Raw genomic sequence first — 16,293 nt, 5'->3', positions numbered from 1 at the left:
CTGTAACTCACTCTTCGAACTCACACAGCGGTTTTCGCATCGGCGGTCGCTCTCAAATCAGTCGTGAAGCAGTCATTTTATGATTTAGCATTCTGATAAACAATAAACTAAAAGCTTCCACCTTTATAGAATCGCAGGGCAGATCTAAAAGGTTATAGCGCCACTGTTTTTATATCAATCCAATACTAGTGAAATAAAATGTATAAAGCGTTATTTTATATTAAAAACTCCATAGGAAATGCTGCTAGCCTTAAAGTTTTTATTATTAGATGTATACAGTTTATGAAGATTTAATCATGTTATTTGAAAGTCTCAATATTGTTGCCTAATGGTATCGGGTGTTTTTTTACCAAAAATACATGCGCTAGCGATTATCAAAATCGGTTCGATACATAAATATTTTCTCTTACACGCACAAGTTTTGAAATTCGACTGTTTTAAATTTAATAATCTTACCGTTGTTCTTGGCAACTAACAAAGCAGCTTCCAATTTTGGTTTAGATCTACCAGCGATTGCCCAACGGATATCCGGGTAATTCCGGCATATTCGTATCATCTCCGTAATCACGAATCGGCCAGTATAGCCGCTCGCTCCAAAAATTATTACATCACATTCTTCCGCCATTTGTATAGGTTTAGTTTTTAATATGACTATAAAATATAAATTACATTCCGATGTTCGCAACACAACGTTAACTCGATGTTAACAACTGTGTACTGAAGAACCAACCACATTAATAAAGTCATTACTTAATATTTCATGGCGCTGCAACAATTAAAATCATATGTTTTTCCATTTTACGTACTTAACTGCGATAATAAAACTCACAAAAACGGAGATTCTATCGCAGCTCTAAAAAAAGTGGCTAATTTTTTGGAGTATTTTTTTTCTAAAATTTTTTATTACCTGTTTACGATAAATAATGGTTGCCAGAGATGTTTCAACATGACGCACGAGCGTTGTTAAACAAGAGTACAAGAGATATAGTTCAGTATTTTTTAAATTTGTATTTATGAAGCATACATTTTTGAGTACCTATTATAAACATATTTGAGTATAATGAACATTTTTGAGCGCGTAAGAAAACAAACAACAAGCGCGTAACAACATATTATTAAAAATGTCGGCTACGCAATTTTTTTAAGCTGTTTATTCAATGTTCATGTAAAAGAACGTAACACTACTTGTATGTTTTCAAAATTCCTCTATATACATAAAATAAAAAACATAATAGAAAAATCTATTTTATTTAAAATAATAACGCATTAATAAAATAATAGCCATTATACCGATACCAATAAATTCAAAAGATCTCTTCATTATTCTTATAACATTACTCTTAAGTTGAAAATCATTCATAAGTCATACTGGAACAAAATCACTTTTCAACAGGCACGACCTACGAACTCCAAACGATTTTTTATGGAAATGACTCACGCTTGGTCCATTTGTGACTATTTCGTCGCAATATATTTTTGTCTATGGCCCGTTAACATATACTTCACATACTTTGAGTTTTAAACTCAATTATAGAATTTTATACCTAAATATCTATGTAACTTAAGTATGAAATTAATGCATGATTAGGTAACGATTCGTTTAAGGTAAGATATAAGCCACAATGATACGGCAGTATATCTTTTTAGGCTCTCAACTGTATCAATAGTATCTCTCTTTAATCGGCAGCTCATGTCTGAGCGCACTATCTGTTTCCACCGCTTTTCAGCGCCAGTTGGTGAATGGCCACAATAGTAAACCCATTTAACTAAATGGCTTAAGTATATGATCTTAATGAATGCTGTTAAAAAGATTAAAGAGACACATTTTGTATTAATACTAAAATAAATTAAATCTAATTCTCAAACTGTTTCATTGATAACTTCAAAGTTTAGGTTATTTTCATGGAGGTGTTTGATAATGTTGGTATCTTTGAAAGCAATTCCCGTTGTAAGAACACCAGTTCTGAAAAAAATATAAGAACGTTTTATTAAGTTAGTTTACGTACTAATGTCTTTTTGTACTTCTATCTGTTAATAAACAAATAGGACTTTTGAAGTACTTTATACATTTCTCACAAAAAATATGAATAAATATATATTGCAAAGTAATTAAAACGATAGGTTTTCGCAATTTACGTTAGATTGAAAAAAATATTATGAATGAAATACTGACTCTTTTGGCATTTTGTCCTTCTCAGTAAGTATTGTGAGTGCCGAGAACAAGAGAGCAACAACTGTCGCACCATATGCGGGATTCACACCTGAAACCTGTAATACATTTATATTTAATCTATTCTTATAACGTGAAACTCGAATGTGAAAACAGCATAATGTATGTATCCATTCTAGCTCTAAACAAAACTATGACAACTTGCCGATTTTTTTTACACATGCGCGCCATTTCTATGACAATACAAAAATGCTGTGCGTATCTCTGACGACACTAGCGCCTTCGCAATTATGACCTATTTTCGGCGCTAATTATTGCGTTTTATTTTTTATGTCAAATCAAAAAAAAAAAATGTAAATTCAAATTTGGAATAAAAAAATGTCATGTACTTTTTACAACAGAACACTTTCAATTACTTATTGCCATAGTAAAGTCATAATATTAAAATAGTGAAACACTGAATATTTATAATAGGTTGGGGAAAAAGTTTCTTCGCATTTTTAAAGAAAATTCACAACATTTTTTAATATAGTTTATTTACATTTAACTAAAGTGTGTAGGTACCGATTTGTTCGATAACTTTTTGCCATCTTGTAGGTAGGGACATGATACCATTGCTATAGAAATTTTGGGGATTCTGATCAAATACCGCGACAATTGGTTTTGGCAGTCCTCTCGTGATGTTAACCTGACACTGCCGAAAGAATTCTGAAGAGACCGAAACAGGTGGAAATCTGAAGGTGCAAGGTCAGGACTATACGGCGGATGCATTAACACCTCCCACCCAAGCTCTCTTAATTTTTGCCGAGTGGCTAAAGATGTGTGAGGTCTAGCGTTATCATGATGAAAAACCACACCCCGTCTGTTGATTAATTCCGGCCGCTTTCTCTCAACTTCTTGCTTTAATCTCATCAGTTGTTCGCAGTAGAGTTCAGAATCGATGGTCCTGCCTGGTGGTAACAGCTCATAATGAATAATGCCCTTCCAATCCCATCACACACACAGCATCACCTTGTTGCGAGTTAACCCGGGTTTCGCTACAGCCTGTGAAGCCTGACCGGCCTTTGACCACGACCTTTTTCGCACGTTCTTGTCGTACGTGATCCACTTTTCATCACCAGTTATCAGCTTCTTCAAAAATGGTTCGGTTTCATTACGTAGTAATAAAGAATCACAAATGAGTACACGGTTCATTAGGTTTCTTTCAGTGAGCTCGTGAGGTACCCAAATATCGAGCTTTTTTGTGTACCTAGTTTTTTTCAAATGCGTCAAAACTGTTTTGTGGTCAATTCCCAGTTCTTCAGCTACGTCGTAACTACTGATATGCCGATCTTGCTCCACTTTTTCAAAAATGGCATCCATTTTATCCGTAATAGGACGACCAGAGCGACGTGCATCTTTGGCATCAAAATTTCCGGATTGAAAACGCTTAAACCAAATTTGTGCTACTCTCACAGACACTGCACTAGGCCCATAAACATCGCAAATTTTTTTCGCGGCTTGCGTTGCATTTTTACCTTTTTTGTAATAAAATTTTAAAATGAATCTTAAATCGAATTTCTTCATTAGACTACTCATCTTGACGGTACGAAAAATAAATAAAAACCACACATTTTCCTAATTTGAATTTGGAATTATCTTGTTTAAAATTTAAACTTTTAATGATACGAAAACCAGCCAGATACAAATAGTATAGCCAAAGAGATTTTATTACAAGTTCATACATACTATAATGCGAAAAGACTTTTTCCCCAACCTAATATAAATGTAATTTTTTTTAGTATCTCTTTTATATAATTGAAATCATAGCGATCTGTAAATTAATTCATTCATCTCAACATCAGCCTCTGAGGCGTTCGCTTGTGGCCGAACTGGTTTAGGAGATTGGTCGAGGATCCTTGGGTTTTAGAAGCAGACGTACAGAGCGGACCTTTTGTCCTTCACCTTTTGTTACTTTCTTAGTATCTGGCCTGATTTAGTAACTATATTTTATCCATGATTGTGTTATCTTCCGGGAGGGGTGACACGTAAAGGTGGGAACTGACCAAAGTTACGATGTGTAATGTAGCATTCGCATCGAGCGTGTAACGCATCGTGCATGTTACGCTGTGTATTAAAATCGGCGTAACATGCTCGTCAAACGTCTGTGCTCCGCTTTCGCCGCCAGTGTTCACGAGATGGCCGACAGCGAGGACGCGTTGGTATCTTTGATTCTACTTAATTATTGTTTCATCCAAATTAAGAAGAAGAAAAAACGTTACTGGATATCAAACTTATTTAAAAACAGAGGCGTATGTGGTGGTTTGTCATTGATAGCAACTTTGAAAAACCAAATGATTTCTGGACAGTATAAAAACTTTGTACGCATGTCTCCGATCGATTTTGAAGAACTGTTGAATTTATTTGCTCTGCATGAGCTGGGTTCCACAACACTTCCTCTTTTCTTCCATTTTATAGAAAAATACAGAGATTTTTCTTTGTTCCACTCCATGTTTTATTGATTAATTGCTTGACGTGTGATTACTCGCGACGCGCGTGCGCTCGGGACGACTTTTGACAAAGAGCGTACTGACCGAACCGCGTAACACTCAAAGGATTCGCCAAAAAACCGACAGCCGGGTGGAGCACTCAAAGCGAGCAACGACTGGCTCGTTGCTCGCTGATTTCCCCGTAACACGACGTACTAACTGCACGAATGCTCGCTGTGTAACATTACATTACATGTTACATTACACCTCGTAACGTTGGTCAGTTCCCACCTTAAGAATATAAAATAAAAGAAGCCCGTATTCTAGAATGTCTTTTCAACTTAAATCGATCGAATCCAAAATAAATAGTTTTTGCTGCTGTCAAACTCTATTTTTATGTATGAAGTTGACATTTGACTGAGCTCCAGACGAGATTTTGACTTGAGATAAGTAGTAGTATTTGGATCGTAGTGATTTTGTCTGATTATACGCAGGATCTTGACATACATCTGTGACACGAGAGATCGTCAGAGCCAATCACAATCAAGCGAAACACGTCATCGTTTCGTATACTCATTTCCACATTAAGGCTAATTCTGTAAAATAATATAAATTTACCTTAACAGCCAGTTTCTTATCAGGTGGTGTGGTGATATCAGTTCCTTCGCTCCATCCCTCACCAAACAGCACAAATGAGAAGATAGTACTGTTCATCACTTCCTCACTAGGACCCTCGCGGGTGATGGCACCCAACGTAAAAACACGTGGGTGATTCAGGAAGAGATTCCGAATGCACCTTAATCTATAAAAGTAATAACAAAACTTAATTCTGTCGAGCACAGACTAAAAATGTATAAGGCAGATACTATATAGAAATATCTTGTGCAAAAGCTTCAAACTGTATACGGTCATGGTGTAGTCTAGGGTTTATGGTCAGAAATATAAAATATTTTCTTTACTTTATTCGTTTTAAAACACGATGTTGGCAGAATATACCCCTTTTCACAAATAGCTGTTCGAGCTTTGTTCTAATTAAAAAAGACAAGTTATATATAGAAGTTTAATAAACGAAAGTTGTCGATAATGATTTATGTATCGAGATTTTATGGTTTTAAGTCCTCATGTGTGTTTGGATTCCGATAAATACACCAAGGGTTTTTTATCGGTTATCAATTCGACTTCCAAAAATTAAAGTATCTTCACAACATACATTATTTAATTATCGTTTCATACGTTTATTTATCTTAGCTAATCAAAAGAACACAAGGGTAATCAATAGAAATAAGAAATATTGTTATAATTTTTTTTAAAGAACGAAATAATTCACTTTGAATACTAGCTACGGAATTACTGAAGGGAAACAACGTATGTCAGTCACAGAATCTAATTAACAAAAATTATATGCACGATTTGGGTACAAGAATTCATACAATAATGCGACTTGATCTTTAAAGTATTTAATTTACATCGTGTAAAGAAAAAATGAAAAATGTCATAATTATTATTATAATGGATTATTGTTGGATGGTTTTATTGATATATACATTTGTATGTATAACTTTAATTATTATAAAGTGATGTAATTGCTGTAAAAAAAAATACCCAACACTTATGTAAGATGTATGAAATACAACTCTTTATAGCGCGAGCGAGTATTTAGACTATAAGTTTGACAACAATTATAAATAACTTAACTTATCATTATGGCTTTATAAAAATTAATATGACATTTGCATGCCTAATTTTATATGGCTGATTGTGCGGATTTTATAATTGATCAATCTGAATGTATTAGGTACTTATTAATGCCACTATAATTAAGTTAAAATTAGTAAAAAACTGTTATTATGAATAAAAAATTCGTCTGTCTTTCAATTTAGTTCTAAAAAAATAGTTTCTTTCTTTCCACGGCCCGGGGTAAAACCTCGCTCAGAGGATTCGGAAATTAGAGCATTGGAGGCGGATCACCTTCTTGCCTATTAGATTTAAAAATGATCATGAAACAGATTCAGAAATCTGAGGCCAAGACCTAAAAGAGGTTGTAGCGCCACTGTTTTTGAAGTGAAAACTTCTTTAGCGGCGCTGAGCACTTTTTTGTATGGGTAAAAACTTTCAAACTAGCGTCAGGGTCACGTGATGCTGATCGAAAAAGCGTAAGATCGAGGGGAAGGGAGAGGAACTATTATCTCCCACTCTTTCTACCGTTGAATTTTTAAATAATGAATTTGGTTTAACTATGTCAAATGATCGCAATTTTAGCACAACGAAATACAAAACTACTATTGATGCGGTCTTTATTAGACACTTAAATAGGTTCGAATCAAAACTGTTTGTTTCTTACTTCAGTTATCATAAACCAATTGTATCAGTTGTAAAAATTTGCGATGATGATTCTGATAATAACGATGGTGTAAAAGTCGTCGAAATTATGGATGGAAGTTGATTTTTCTGAGAGATAAAATTTAATGTAATATATAAATAACGATATAATATTATAAATAACAACATATAAATTGTCATATTTGTGTACGATAGCGCAAAAAATAAACATTGTATTCTACCTCATAAATGATAGTACTTTTATACTTATAAGTAAACACAACGTTAATATTGAAGTTTTCACTTCTGCCGGCACTCCCGGAGTGCTAGTGTTTTTTATGTTTTACTATTAGTCAAGCACTATCACGTTAAATCTTGTATTTTATTTTTCTTGAAACAATGTATCAGTGTGTGAGCGTTGGCAAGCTTTTGTAAATAAATATATTGTAAACATATTTTACTTGAGGAGTACGTAGCCGATCAACGCAAAGAAGGCGACTGCCATCGCGGACGAAATGCCAGCGAACTCGATATAAGTCTTATGTTGGATCGGTCGCTTTCCATCTCTCTCGTACAAGGTTCTTTGTGTGCGGTATACTATAGGTGCGTCTGCGCCGAAGAGAGGTAAACTTCTTCCAGTCAACCGACGATGGAATGGATACCTGTAAGAATTGCATTTATTGATTCCGCTGTAACAAGAGTGAAGAAGAGTAGTCTGTCATGTCATGTTCCTTTTGATATTACTAATTCTGATGGTATGGCGATTAAATCATGTTAATATTTTATTTCCAATTATTTGATATGTACCTTTTCTATAAATTGTATAATTAAATTTTTTTTAATAATGAATATTATTATTGTTACCATTTCATTTTTAGTTGTGTTACTCAACTAAATTTAAGGACACTTCTATAATTATAACTTGTATAGAAATATACGTATATATATTTTTTTATTTATTTATATTTTTTTACATATCTTGTATTTGTAATGTGTCATGTTTCCTTATTGATAAATAAATAAACCAATTACATTGTTGCATTTGATACAGACACTAGTGAAATTCCTGTGTAACGACCAGACTCTTTCGAGGTAGAAAAAAAGAAAGAAAAGAAGTATTTATAAGTATACAGTAAAATAAAACGAATGAATAAAAACGTTAAACAAAATTTGGCCAAAATTAGCTAGCAATTATGTGTATGTATGGGTGTGCATGAATTGGCTGTATAAAAATGGCTGCCATTTCTGTAAACGGTATTAACTCACGGTATGAAGGTAATAAACTTGGGACACGATCTCGTTATAGTAGATTAAAAGTCGTTCACACACTGGTCCATTAAGAGTGTACGGTTACTTAGCTAAATAGTAAGGATTTAAATATCAGCTAAGGTAGAAATATCAGCTATAAAAGTCTTTCAATGCCCTATGATTTTAAAGTGCTTCACTAATTTAGAGTAAATTAATAATTCAGAGGATTTGACCGTAGATATATAACTGGTTAATAGATAATTAAATAGAGAACTCTTAATTTTAGAAGTGAAGAGATTTTGAGAAATTTCACAGAACACTTATTATACTTGTACTCGTAATCTTTGATGTTAGTTAACTATATAAAAATTTCATTATTTACATCGGCTATATAGCTCATTTGAGCAGTTAGTAAGTACGTCTGAAATACCTGGCTTTAAGTTCTGGATTAAATTCTGGCATCTGTTCGGGATATATCTTCTTCATCAAATCGGGTAATTTATTAAAGTCTAGTATACTGAAAGACAATGAAAATTAATAAGTGTGTGCTCGCATAGTACCTATATTATGTAAGGAATTAAGAAATTTTTGTTTTGAAACGACCATATAGAGACAACATAACAATATTTTACACTTAAGCCACCGTTCATAATAAAACTTTTTAATACTAAAACATAAATACAACCTTTTAAAAAAGGTTTTGACCTGTAATAAATTTTAAACGAATCAATCACGATAAATACATAAGCTATAACCAATATGGCTCAATCAGAAGTAAAACTCAGAAAAAACCATGTTTTGAGTTAGCTAAAAGGGCATAAGTATAATAGCAAGAAAATTTGTATTGTATTGTATTATGTATATTTATATATAAGGTTTTGACGAAGTTTATCGGTTTTAACGGTTTTCGCTTGACTTTTAAATTGTAAGGAATGCGTATCGCGACGTCTACTATGCAACTAAAATCAATACAATAGCGTCTATTTTTAGTTTATAACCATAGCGGGGCGGTCAAGTTAGTGGTTTGTATGATGGATCCTCTCCGTACGTTGGAGGGAGAGATCAACATCCTTCCACCACATCCGCGTAATCACCACGTGTGTTGTAAAATTCATACAAGTACGGTTACGTAGATATTTAATTCTCTGTCAAACTCATTATAAATCCAAAAGGAATAAACCATTGTGTTGGTCAATAGCGTGAACATGAAGAACTGATCACTATTCGTGGCACACGGTCTTGTATGCATACATAATAAATGAGGTTCAATGTATTTGTAATGTTTTACATAGTAGTAAATAAATAAACGAACCCATATATGAGAGACTCCCACGTGCCGTAGTTCACCATTGCCCCTCCTACTAAGTGTTTTGACACATCAGCAGTAATGTATGATTCAACTGAATTCACTATTCCTGAAAATATATTTTAAAATTTTTTATAAGAACAACAAATTGTCTTTTTCGTTGCTTTATGTATGTTTTAACGTAAGTAAATTATAAAAAAATCGATTATTAACACGACTTTATTACACTATTTACAAACAGTCGACTCAGGGTTAGACAAAGTGCTGCCTGTCCTTGTGGCGATGCAGCTGAAGAGACAGTGTTGCATGTTCTGACCGACTGTCCCATGTATGGATACGACAGGTATAACGCTGAGCAAGCTATGGGCATGAAGGTAACGGAGACGAGTTTGAATACGGAGACGGGTTTGATAATGCTCAATGTTAGGTTGAGGGGCATCTTTTTGGGATTTGCTGTGAGGGTCATGCAGGGGGTTGCCAAAAAAAATAGGTAGTAGTAGAGTAGTAATATAGTAATAGAAAGTAAACATTCGGGTTACCAATACATTTATGTAAGCTTTTTAACACCTCCGACAACTACATAGTCGGGGAATTATCTGGAAACGTTGAAATAAAAAATAAAAAAAAAACAGTCGACTCTCGATAATTTGAATTTTTTTCCAATCATTTGAAAAATACTCGATAAATTGAATTAAATCAATGTTAATTAGTCCCCTTGGTAATTTGAAGGACTAGTAGTATCTTGCTCGCCAACAAGCGATACTTTGAAATGTTCCCTACTCTCTATAAGACGTATATCGTGAGGTTTGAGGCGGTAACATTTGGGGGTAATAGAGAGCCACGTTATTTGTGAGTGTCATTAAGCCGACTTTTATGGTAGTCGGAATTGTAAAGTAAAGAAAGAAAAAAAAATCCCCTTGTCTGTTATCTGCTAGATTTGGTACAGGTCCGTCAAAGCCTAGCCAACACGACTTCGCCATCCACGGATGAAAGAGAAGCGGCTTACTTCTCATTCATCCGTTCTACATGGCCTAACCATCTAAACATTCGCTTTCGCATCCTTGTCACTACGTCTTTTAAATTTTATACTATGTAAAACCGACTCATCCGCTGTATATACCTGTGTGTCTGTTGCGCTCAAAAAATTCCTGCCGAAATTTATGACGGTATTCACCAATATACAACATTCATGAGAAATTTTTAGTATAAAATTTTTAAAGGTAAGGTGGTAAGGTAGGTAAGGTTTAAATGAACGTGTCACGACTGTCCGCAGGCAGGGCAGGTCGGTAGTAATAACTTGGAAATTCCTTAAGAGTTTTTACGTTCTAAAAGTTAAAGACATAAATTGCGTGTGTGTAATTGTGACTACTGTGATTCTCTATTTATATTCATAGTCCTGGGATTTCATTTCCTTATAAATAATGTTACGATATGTAAGTTCAGTAAATTTCTTTCGCTATAAAGTTTAATGAACTGAGATGTTTTTGAAGTTCTACTTCTTTTGGCACTTTAGGGATAAATGATGAGAGTATATTTTTACGATGCGCGCACACGCCGTCACAAAGAACCGGCACCGTGAAGTTAGCTACAGTCAACATTTTAGTTTTTTCTATTATTAGTGTAGTTTTTTCTACAAACATAGAATAAAAATTTTGAAAAGATTTTTATCCTGTTACGCCAAAGAAGTATAACTTCTAACGCGTGTACATAAGTACATACACGTTTTTTTTTTAAATTTAAAATCTAAAACTATATAACTTTGGTTGATAGTTAATAAACAATAGTAAACCTCGTTTACACTCCTCACCTTCCAAGTACTTACCTCCAAAGTTATTTTCTAGAAAGACAACTCCCAAGTCAGTAGGAATGCTGTCAAAGCCACACGCGCTGATCACGTATACTCCAGCTTCACGTGCAGCTTGGTTGTATTTAAGGTACATAGATTCTATGAACTGAAAGTTTAAATTACTTATTACCAGATTTAAACGAAATGTAAATTAAAGATACAAAATTTTACTGTTTAGACAAATGTATAGATATTATATGGAAGAAAATCCGGTGTTAGTTGTTTAAGTAAAATCTTGTAATAACTGTTTGCCGATGGATATCAAGTGTAGATATCTATTACATATATTACTTTAGCTTGGAAACTAAAGAGCATTAAGGGCTTTTTATTTTATAGGAATCGTCATGAGGAAACGCCTTTGTTTCGATTTGTTTCCTGAGGAGACCCAAAATTGAAAAATTACGTGTGTATTCTACCTATTACGTAACCCATTCCAAAAAAAACAAATACAGATTGGAAGACCAATCTGTATTTGTTTTTTTGCAGCGCTGATTTTGTTTTTATATAGTGTAATAAGAACCCTATATATACGTTTTCGCCAGAATATTTTCGTTTGTAATGTAAACATTTCTGGCCGTATGTAACACTAAAATACTTTTAAGCTTTTACTATATAGGTAATCATAAACAGTTCACATGACGTATGAGTGACACACAATTTAATATTACTTTCCGTGCATTTGTATGGGACTGTTACGCATCAAACAAGGGGATCCGTTTGTTGTGGATGCTATTATTAAAATTCTTTAAATTTAGCAATTCTCTGTGCTATGCTATCAACGGATCTCAGGTTAACATATACTAAAATCGCATTTTGTTTACGAACTCAAAAAGACAAACCTTGTTTAAATATAAAGCGATACAAAACAGATTGTCAGACTTTGTTAAATTTAATTTTTTGTAATGGACCATGAACCGTAAAACCATCAAGGATTATAAAACAAGTTTTAAGAATACAATGGAGAGAAAACAAAACATGACGTCATCTAAAATAAAATTAATTACAGCTTTTAATAAAATAATTTTTAACCGGATTGAAGTTATGTATTTACAATTATTTTTCATAATTTTAAATTTAACCGACGTTTCGCGTGCTTACAGCGTGCGTGGTCACGGTGACTGAAGACAAAAGGTGTTGAATCATGAATGTCAAAAAGTATCACAGCTGTAGAAAAAGTTGTATTATCTGTATTTATTTCCCCGGAGCATGGTATCGACTAAAAGATGAAGGGTTTTGGCAGAAATGGCTCACGGTGTCCTTTATAGAGGACGCGAAACGTCGGTTAAATTTAAAATTATGAAAAATTGTTGTAAATACATAACTTCAATCCGGTTAAAAATTGTTTTATTAAAAGCTACAATTCATTTTATTGGTAGAGTCTGGCTAACGAAAGTAAATACTGGATTTTTTTGCAACACAAATGTTAGTACGGTCAAAATGTCTTGATATTTTTTTATTTTAAATAAATACATATTAGTGTTAGTTACTTTAGATAATATTATTGTCCTTTTACAGATAGTCTTGAGGATAATGCACGAACTGCTGAAGTAAAACAAGCAATTGAAAAGGTCACAGATTTAGATCAAAAAGATATGATGAAATCGCAGAACCAGTACTTAGAAGAACTATCTTCACTCACCGGTATAAGCGATATAAGCTACTTTTAATCTCCTCATAACGCGGACAAAATTGCAAGCATCCACTAGTAAAATAAAAATGAATGTCAAAGTATCAAAGTGAGTTGTTCCAACTTTCCTTTTTACTTTAGGGCTACCATGATGATATTTTTTAAATTTGCCGCGCTTTTTCAGTATCAACTTTCATTAGCCAGACTCTATTCTATTACTAAGAGAATGAAATGTTTAAAAAGATAATTTATTTATGTATTAGATACTAGCTGATCCGGCAAACGTCGTTTTGCCATGTTTATCATTTATGGTTATTGTGCCTCACTCGACATAGATAGGTATAGTCTGTTGCGGACTTTTTTGTAGATATTTATAAGATCTACAATTACTTAGAACATTTTATGGTTCTATCTTTAATAGTTTAGGCAGGGTACGCAAAATAAGTAACTTTTTTGGTTGATTTTTTACACCTTGTGTCCGAAAAACCCATTAGGGTTAATCTTACGGAACCCTATTTTTGTTCAAAATTAAATATAGCCTATATTACTCGTGGATAATGTAGCTTTCGAATGGTGAAAGAATTTTTAAAATCGGTCCAGTAGTTTATGAGCCTATTCATTACAATCAAACAAACAAAGTTTTCCTCTTTATAATATTAGTGTAGATTAAATATAGCTTATATTACTCGTGGATAATGTAGCTTTCGAATGGTGAAAGAATTTTTAAATTCGGTCCAGTAGTTTATGAGTTAAACTTTGTTTGTTTGATTGTAATGAATAGGTCATTACAATCAAACAAACAAAGTTTTCCTCTTTATAATATTAGTGTAGACGTATTGATGTATGAGAAAGTATTTTCAGTCCGTTAAAGATTCTATTCAACTTGTCTTACTATGGGTTCAGCAGCAATATCCACGTAATGTGTCTTGGATTCGATGGCAGCTTTGACCACCGCCTCCCCATAATGCCGGTATGGCCCGCAACAGTTTACTAACACCTTGGCCTGGCTGCACATGTTCTTAAGGGATTTCTCATCGTTCACGTCAGCTATTATTACTGAGGCTGACACATCGCTACCTGCAAACAGATAAAGGATAATACCTACCATTCATTTAACTGAAGCTACGCTAGAGATCTATTTTGATCGATGTTTGATTTAAACGGTGATTTATAAAGATCATAACATTTCGAATGCTATGCTGCTGACATGCTAAGAACGTTGAAATCCATTAAAGATAAGTTTATAAATGTATACCACATATGTGTATGCGTTTACATTCGTGAGGATATAAATTTCCGTCGCCTCTTACATTTGGAAGAATCCGAACTTTCTACCTTGTACCCACAAGGAATGTGCTGGACGCGTAGAATGTGCTGACCATCCCCGCATATACTGCTGCCTTTACAGGTCACACAGCGGCAACGCCGAGGTCGATCGACTTATAGAATATGTCCAAACTGCACTCGATTCCCTTCTGTCTCTATCGCCTGCTGAAGTCGTTATACTGGGTGATTTCAATGCCCATCATTCTGAGTGGTTGAATTCTCGTACGACCGACTATTCGGGAAGAGGCTTCCATACTTTCGCTCTTGCCTCTTGCATATGCTTTAACTCAACTGGTCACAACGCCTACGCGAATACCAGACCGAGCTGACCATCAGCCTTCGTTATTAGATCTTATGCTGACTTCTCACCCAGACTTCTATGAGGTTACTGTGGATGCCCCACTTGGGTCCTCCGACCACTGCTTGGTGCGAACCGTTGTGCCAATCAGGCGTCAAACCCGCCCGCAGTTTTCGGAATGCCGTCGTGTCTGGCATTACAAATCGGCCAATTGGGATGACATGAGTCATTTCTTTGCAGCATACCCATGGTTGCAAGTCTGCTTCAAGGGTAGTGATCCTGACGCCAGCGCTGAGTCTGTCGCCGATGTGGTGCTACAAGCAATGGAACTCTATATCCCTTACTCTATGGTTCCCATTCGTGGTAAATCTCGGCCATGGTTTGGCCATTCTTGCAAAGAGGCTTCCCGTCTTAAGCTAGAGTACTATAAAATCTGGGCTCACGCAATGGCCATAAAGGATCCTGATGTAGCTCTCCATAAAAAGAAATTTAACGCGGCTACCCGAACCCTTAAACGAGAAATTTTTAAAGCAATATCGTATTATATTGGCAGAATTGGTGAAAAGCTCGCGAAATTGCCCTCTGGAACTCGAGCCTTTTGGTCATTGGCGAAGGCAACTCAGGGAAACTTTTGTCAGCCCTCTTTACCATCCTTGCGAAAGAAGGATGACTCGATGGCTCACTCGGCGAAAGAGAAAGCAGAGCTCCTTTGCTCTCTCTTTGCATCTAACTTCACGCTCAATGACTCAGGGACCTTACCGCCTACTATTCCGCATTGCGGGTTTTCTATGCCTGAAGTTCGATTCGAACAGATTGGTTTGCGGAAGGCCTTAATCTCCCTTGATACCCACAAGTCAAGTGGTCCTAACGGCCTTCCCTCGATCGTTCTTAAGACTAGTGCTTCTGAGCTGACTTCGGTGCTTACACAGCTCTTTCGACTCTCGTACTCCTCGGGGGTAGTTCCAAGCTCATGGAAGACTGCCCATGTTCATCCCATTCCCAAAAAAGGTGACCGCTCTGAACCATCCAGCTACGGACCTATCGCAATCACTTCTTTATTTTCCAAGGTAATGGAGTCTATCATCAATAGGCAGCTCTTGCGATATCTGGAGGAGCACCAGCTAATTAGTGATCGTCAGTATGGCTTTTACTTTTGGCTCAGCTGGTGATCTTCTTGCCTATCTAACTCATAGATGGGCCGAAGCTGTGGAAAGTAAGGGAGAGGCATTGGCCGCTAGCTTGGATATAGCTAAGGCCTCTGATAGGGTTTGGCATAGGGCGCTTCTTTCGAAACTACCGTCATATGGTTTGCCCGATGGCTTATGCCGATGGCTGGCAAATTTTCTTGTAGGACGTAGCATAAAAGTCCTAGTTGACGGAGCGTGCTCCAATCCTAGACCCATCAATGCAGGCGTTCCGCAAGGTTGTGTCCTTTCGCCGACCCTGTTCGTTCTGCATATCAATGACCTGTTTAATATCGACAACATCCATTGCTATGCAGACAACAGCACCATCGACACATTATATTCCGGCCATCCGAACATGTCTCGATCTAAAGTCGATGAGAGCCGAAACATACTTGCTCTCGAAATTGAGTCGATTCTGGAGAAGGTTTCTGTGTGGGGTAGTAACAACCTTGTTAAGTTTAATCCTAGAAAGACTCAGGTTTGTTCGTTTTCTGCCAA

At 35.4% G+C, this 16,293-nt stretch overlaps 1 protein-coding gene across 3 annotated transcripts in view; it reads right to left on the bottom strand.

Moving 5' to 3' along the window:
- Window positions 1-16,293, bottom strand: part of LOC125058055 (saccharopine dehydrogenase-like oxidoreductase) — a 48,362-nt gene that overhangs the window by 8,705 nt on the left and 23,364 nt on the right. For 2 of the 3 annotated variants that reach the window (XM_047662064.1, XM_047662065.1), the window contains exons 3-10: window positions 13,877-14,061; window positions 11,334-11,463; window positions 9,518-9,620; window positions 8,636-8,722; window positions 7,419-7,619; window positions 5,257-5,440; window positions 2,174-2,268; window positions 457-1,963 (exon numbers count right to left, since the gene is read on the bottom strand). In XM_047662064.1, the coding sequence (XP_047518020.1) occupies window positions 1,861-1,963; window positions 2,174-2,268; window positions 5,257-5,440; window positions 7,419-7,619; window positions 8,636-8,722; window positions 9,518-9,620; window positions 11,334-11,463; window positions 13,877-14,061 (1,088 nt within the window). In that variant the 3' untranslated portion in view covers window positions 457-1,860. Of the gene's footprint in view, window positions 1-456; window positions 1,964-2,173; window positions 2,269-5,256; window positions 5,441-7,418; window positions 7,620-8,635; window positions 8,723-9,517; window positions 9,621-11,333; window positions 11,464-13,876; window positions 14,062-16,293 lie in introns of those variants that run through there. The other variant, XM_047662066.1, reaches the window with a different exon arrangement.

The sequence above is a fragment of the Pieris napi genome, chromosome 17 (assembly GCF_905475465.1).
Source record: "Pieris napi chromosome 17, ilPieNapi1.2, whole genome shotgun sequence".
NCBI classification, from domain to species: domain Eukaryota; kingdom Metazoa; phylum Arthropoda; class Insecta; order Lepidoptera; family Pieridae; genus Pieris; species Pieris napi.
This window is presented reverse-complemented; position numbering and strand designations above follow the sequence as displayed.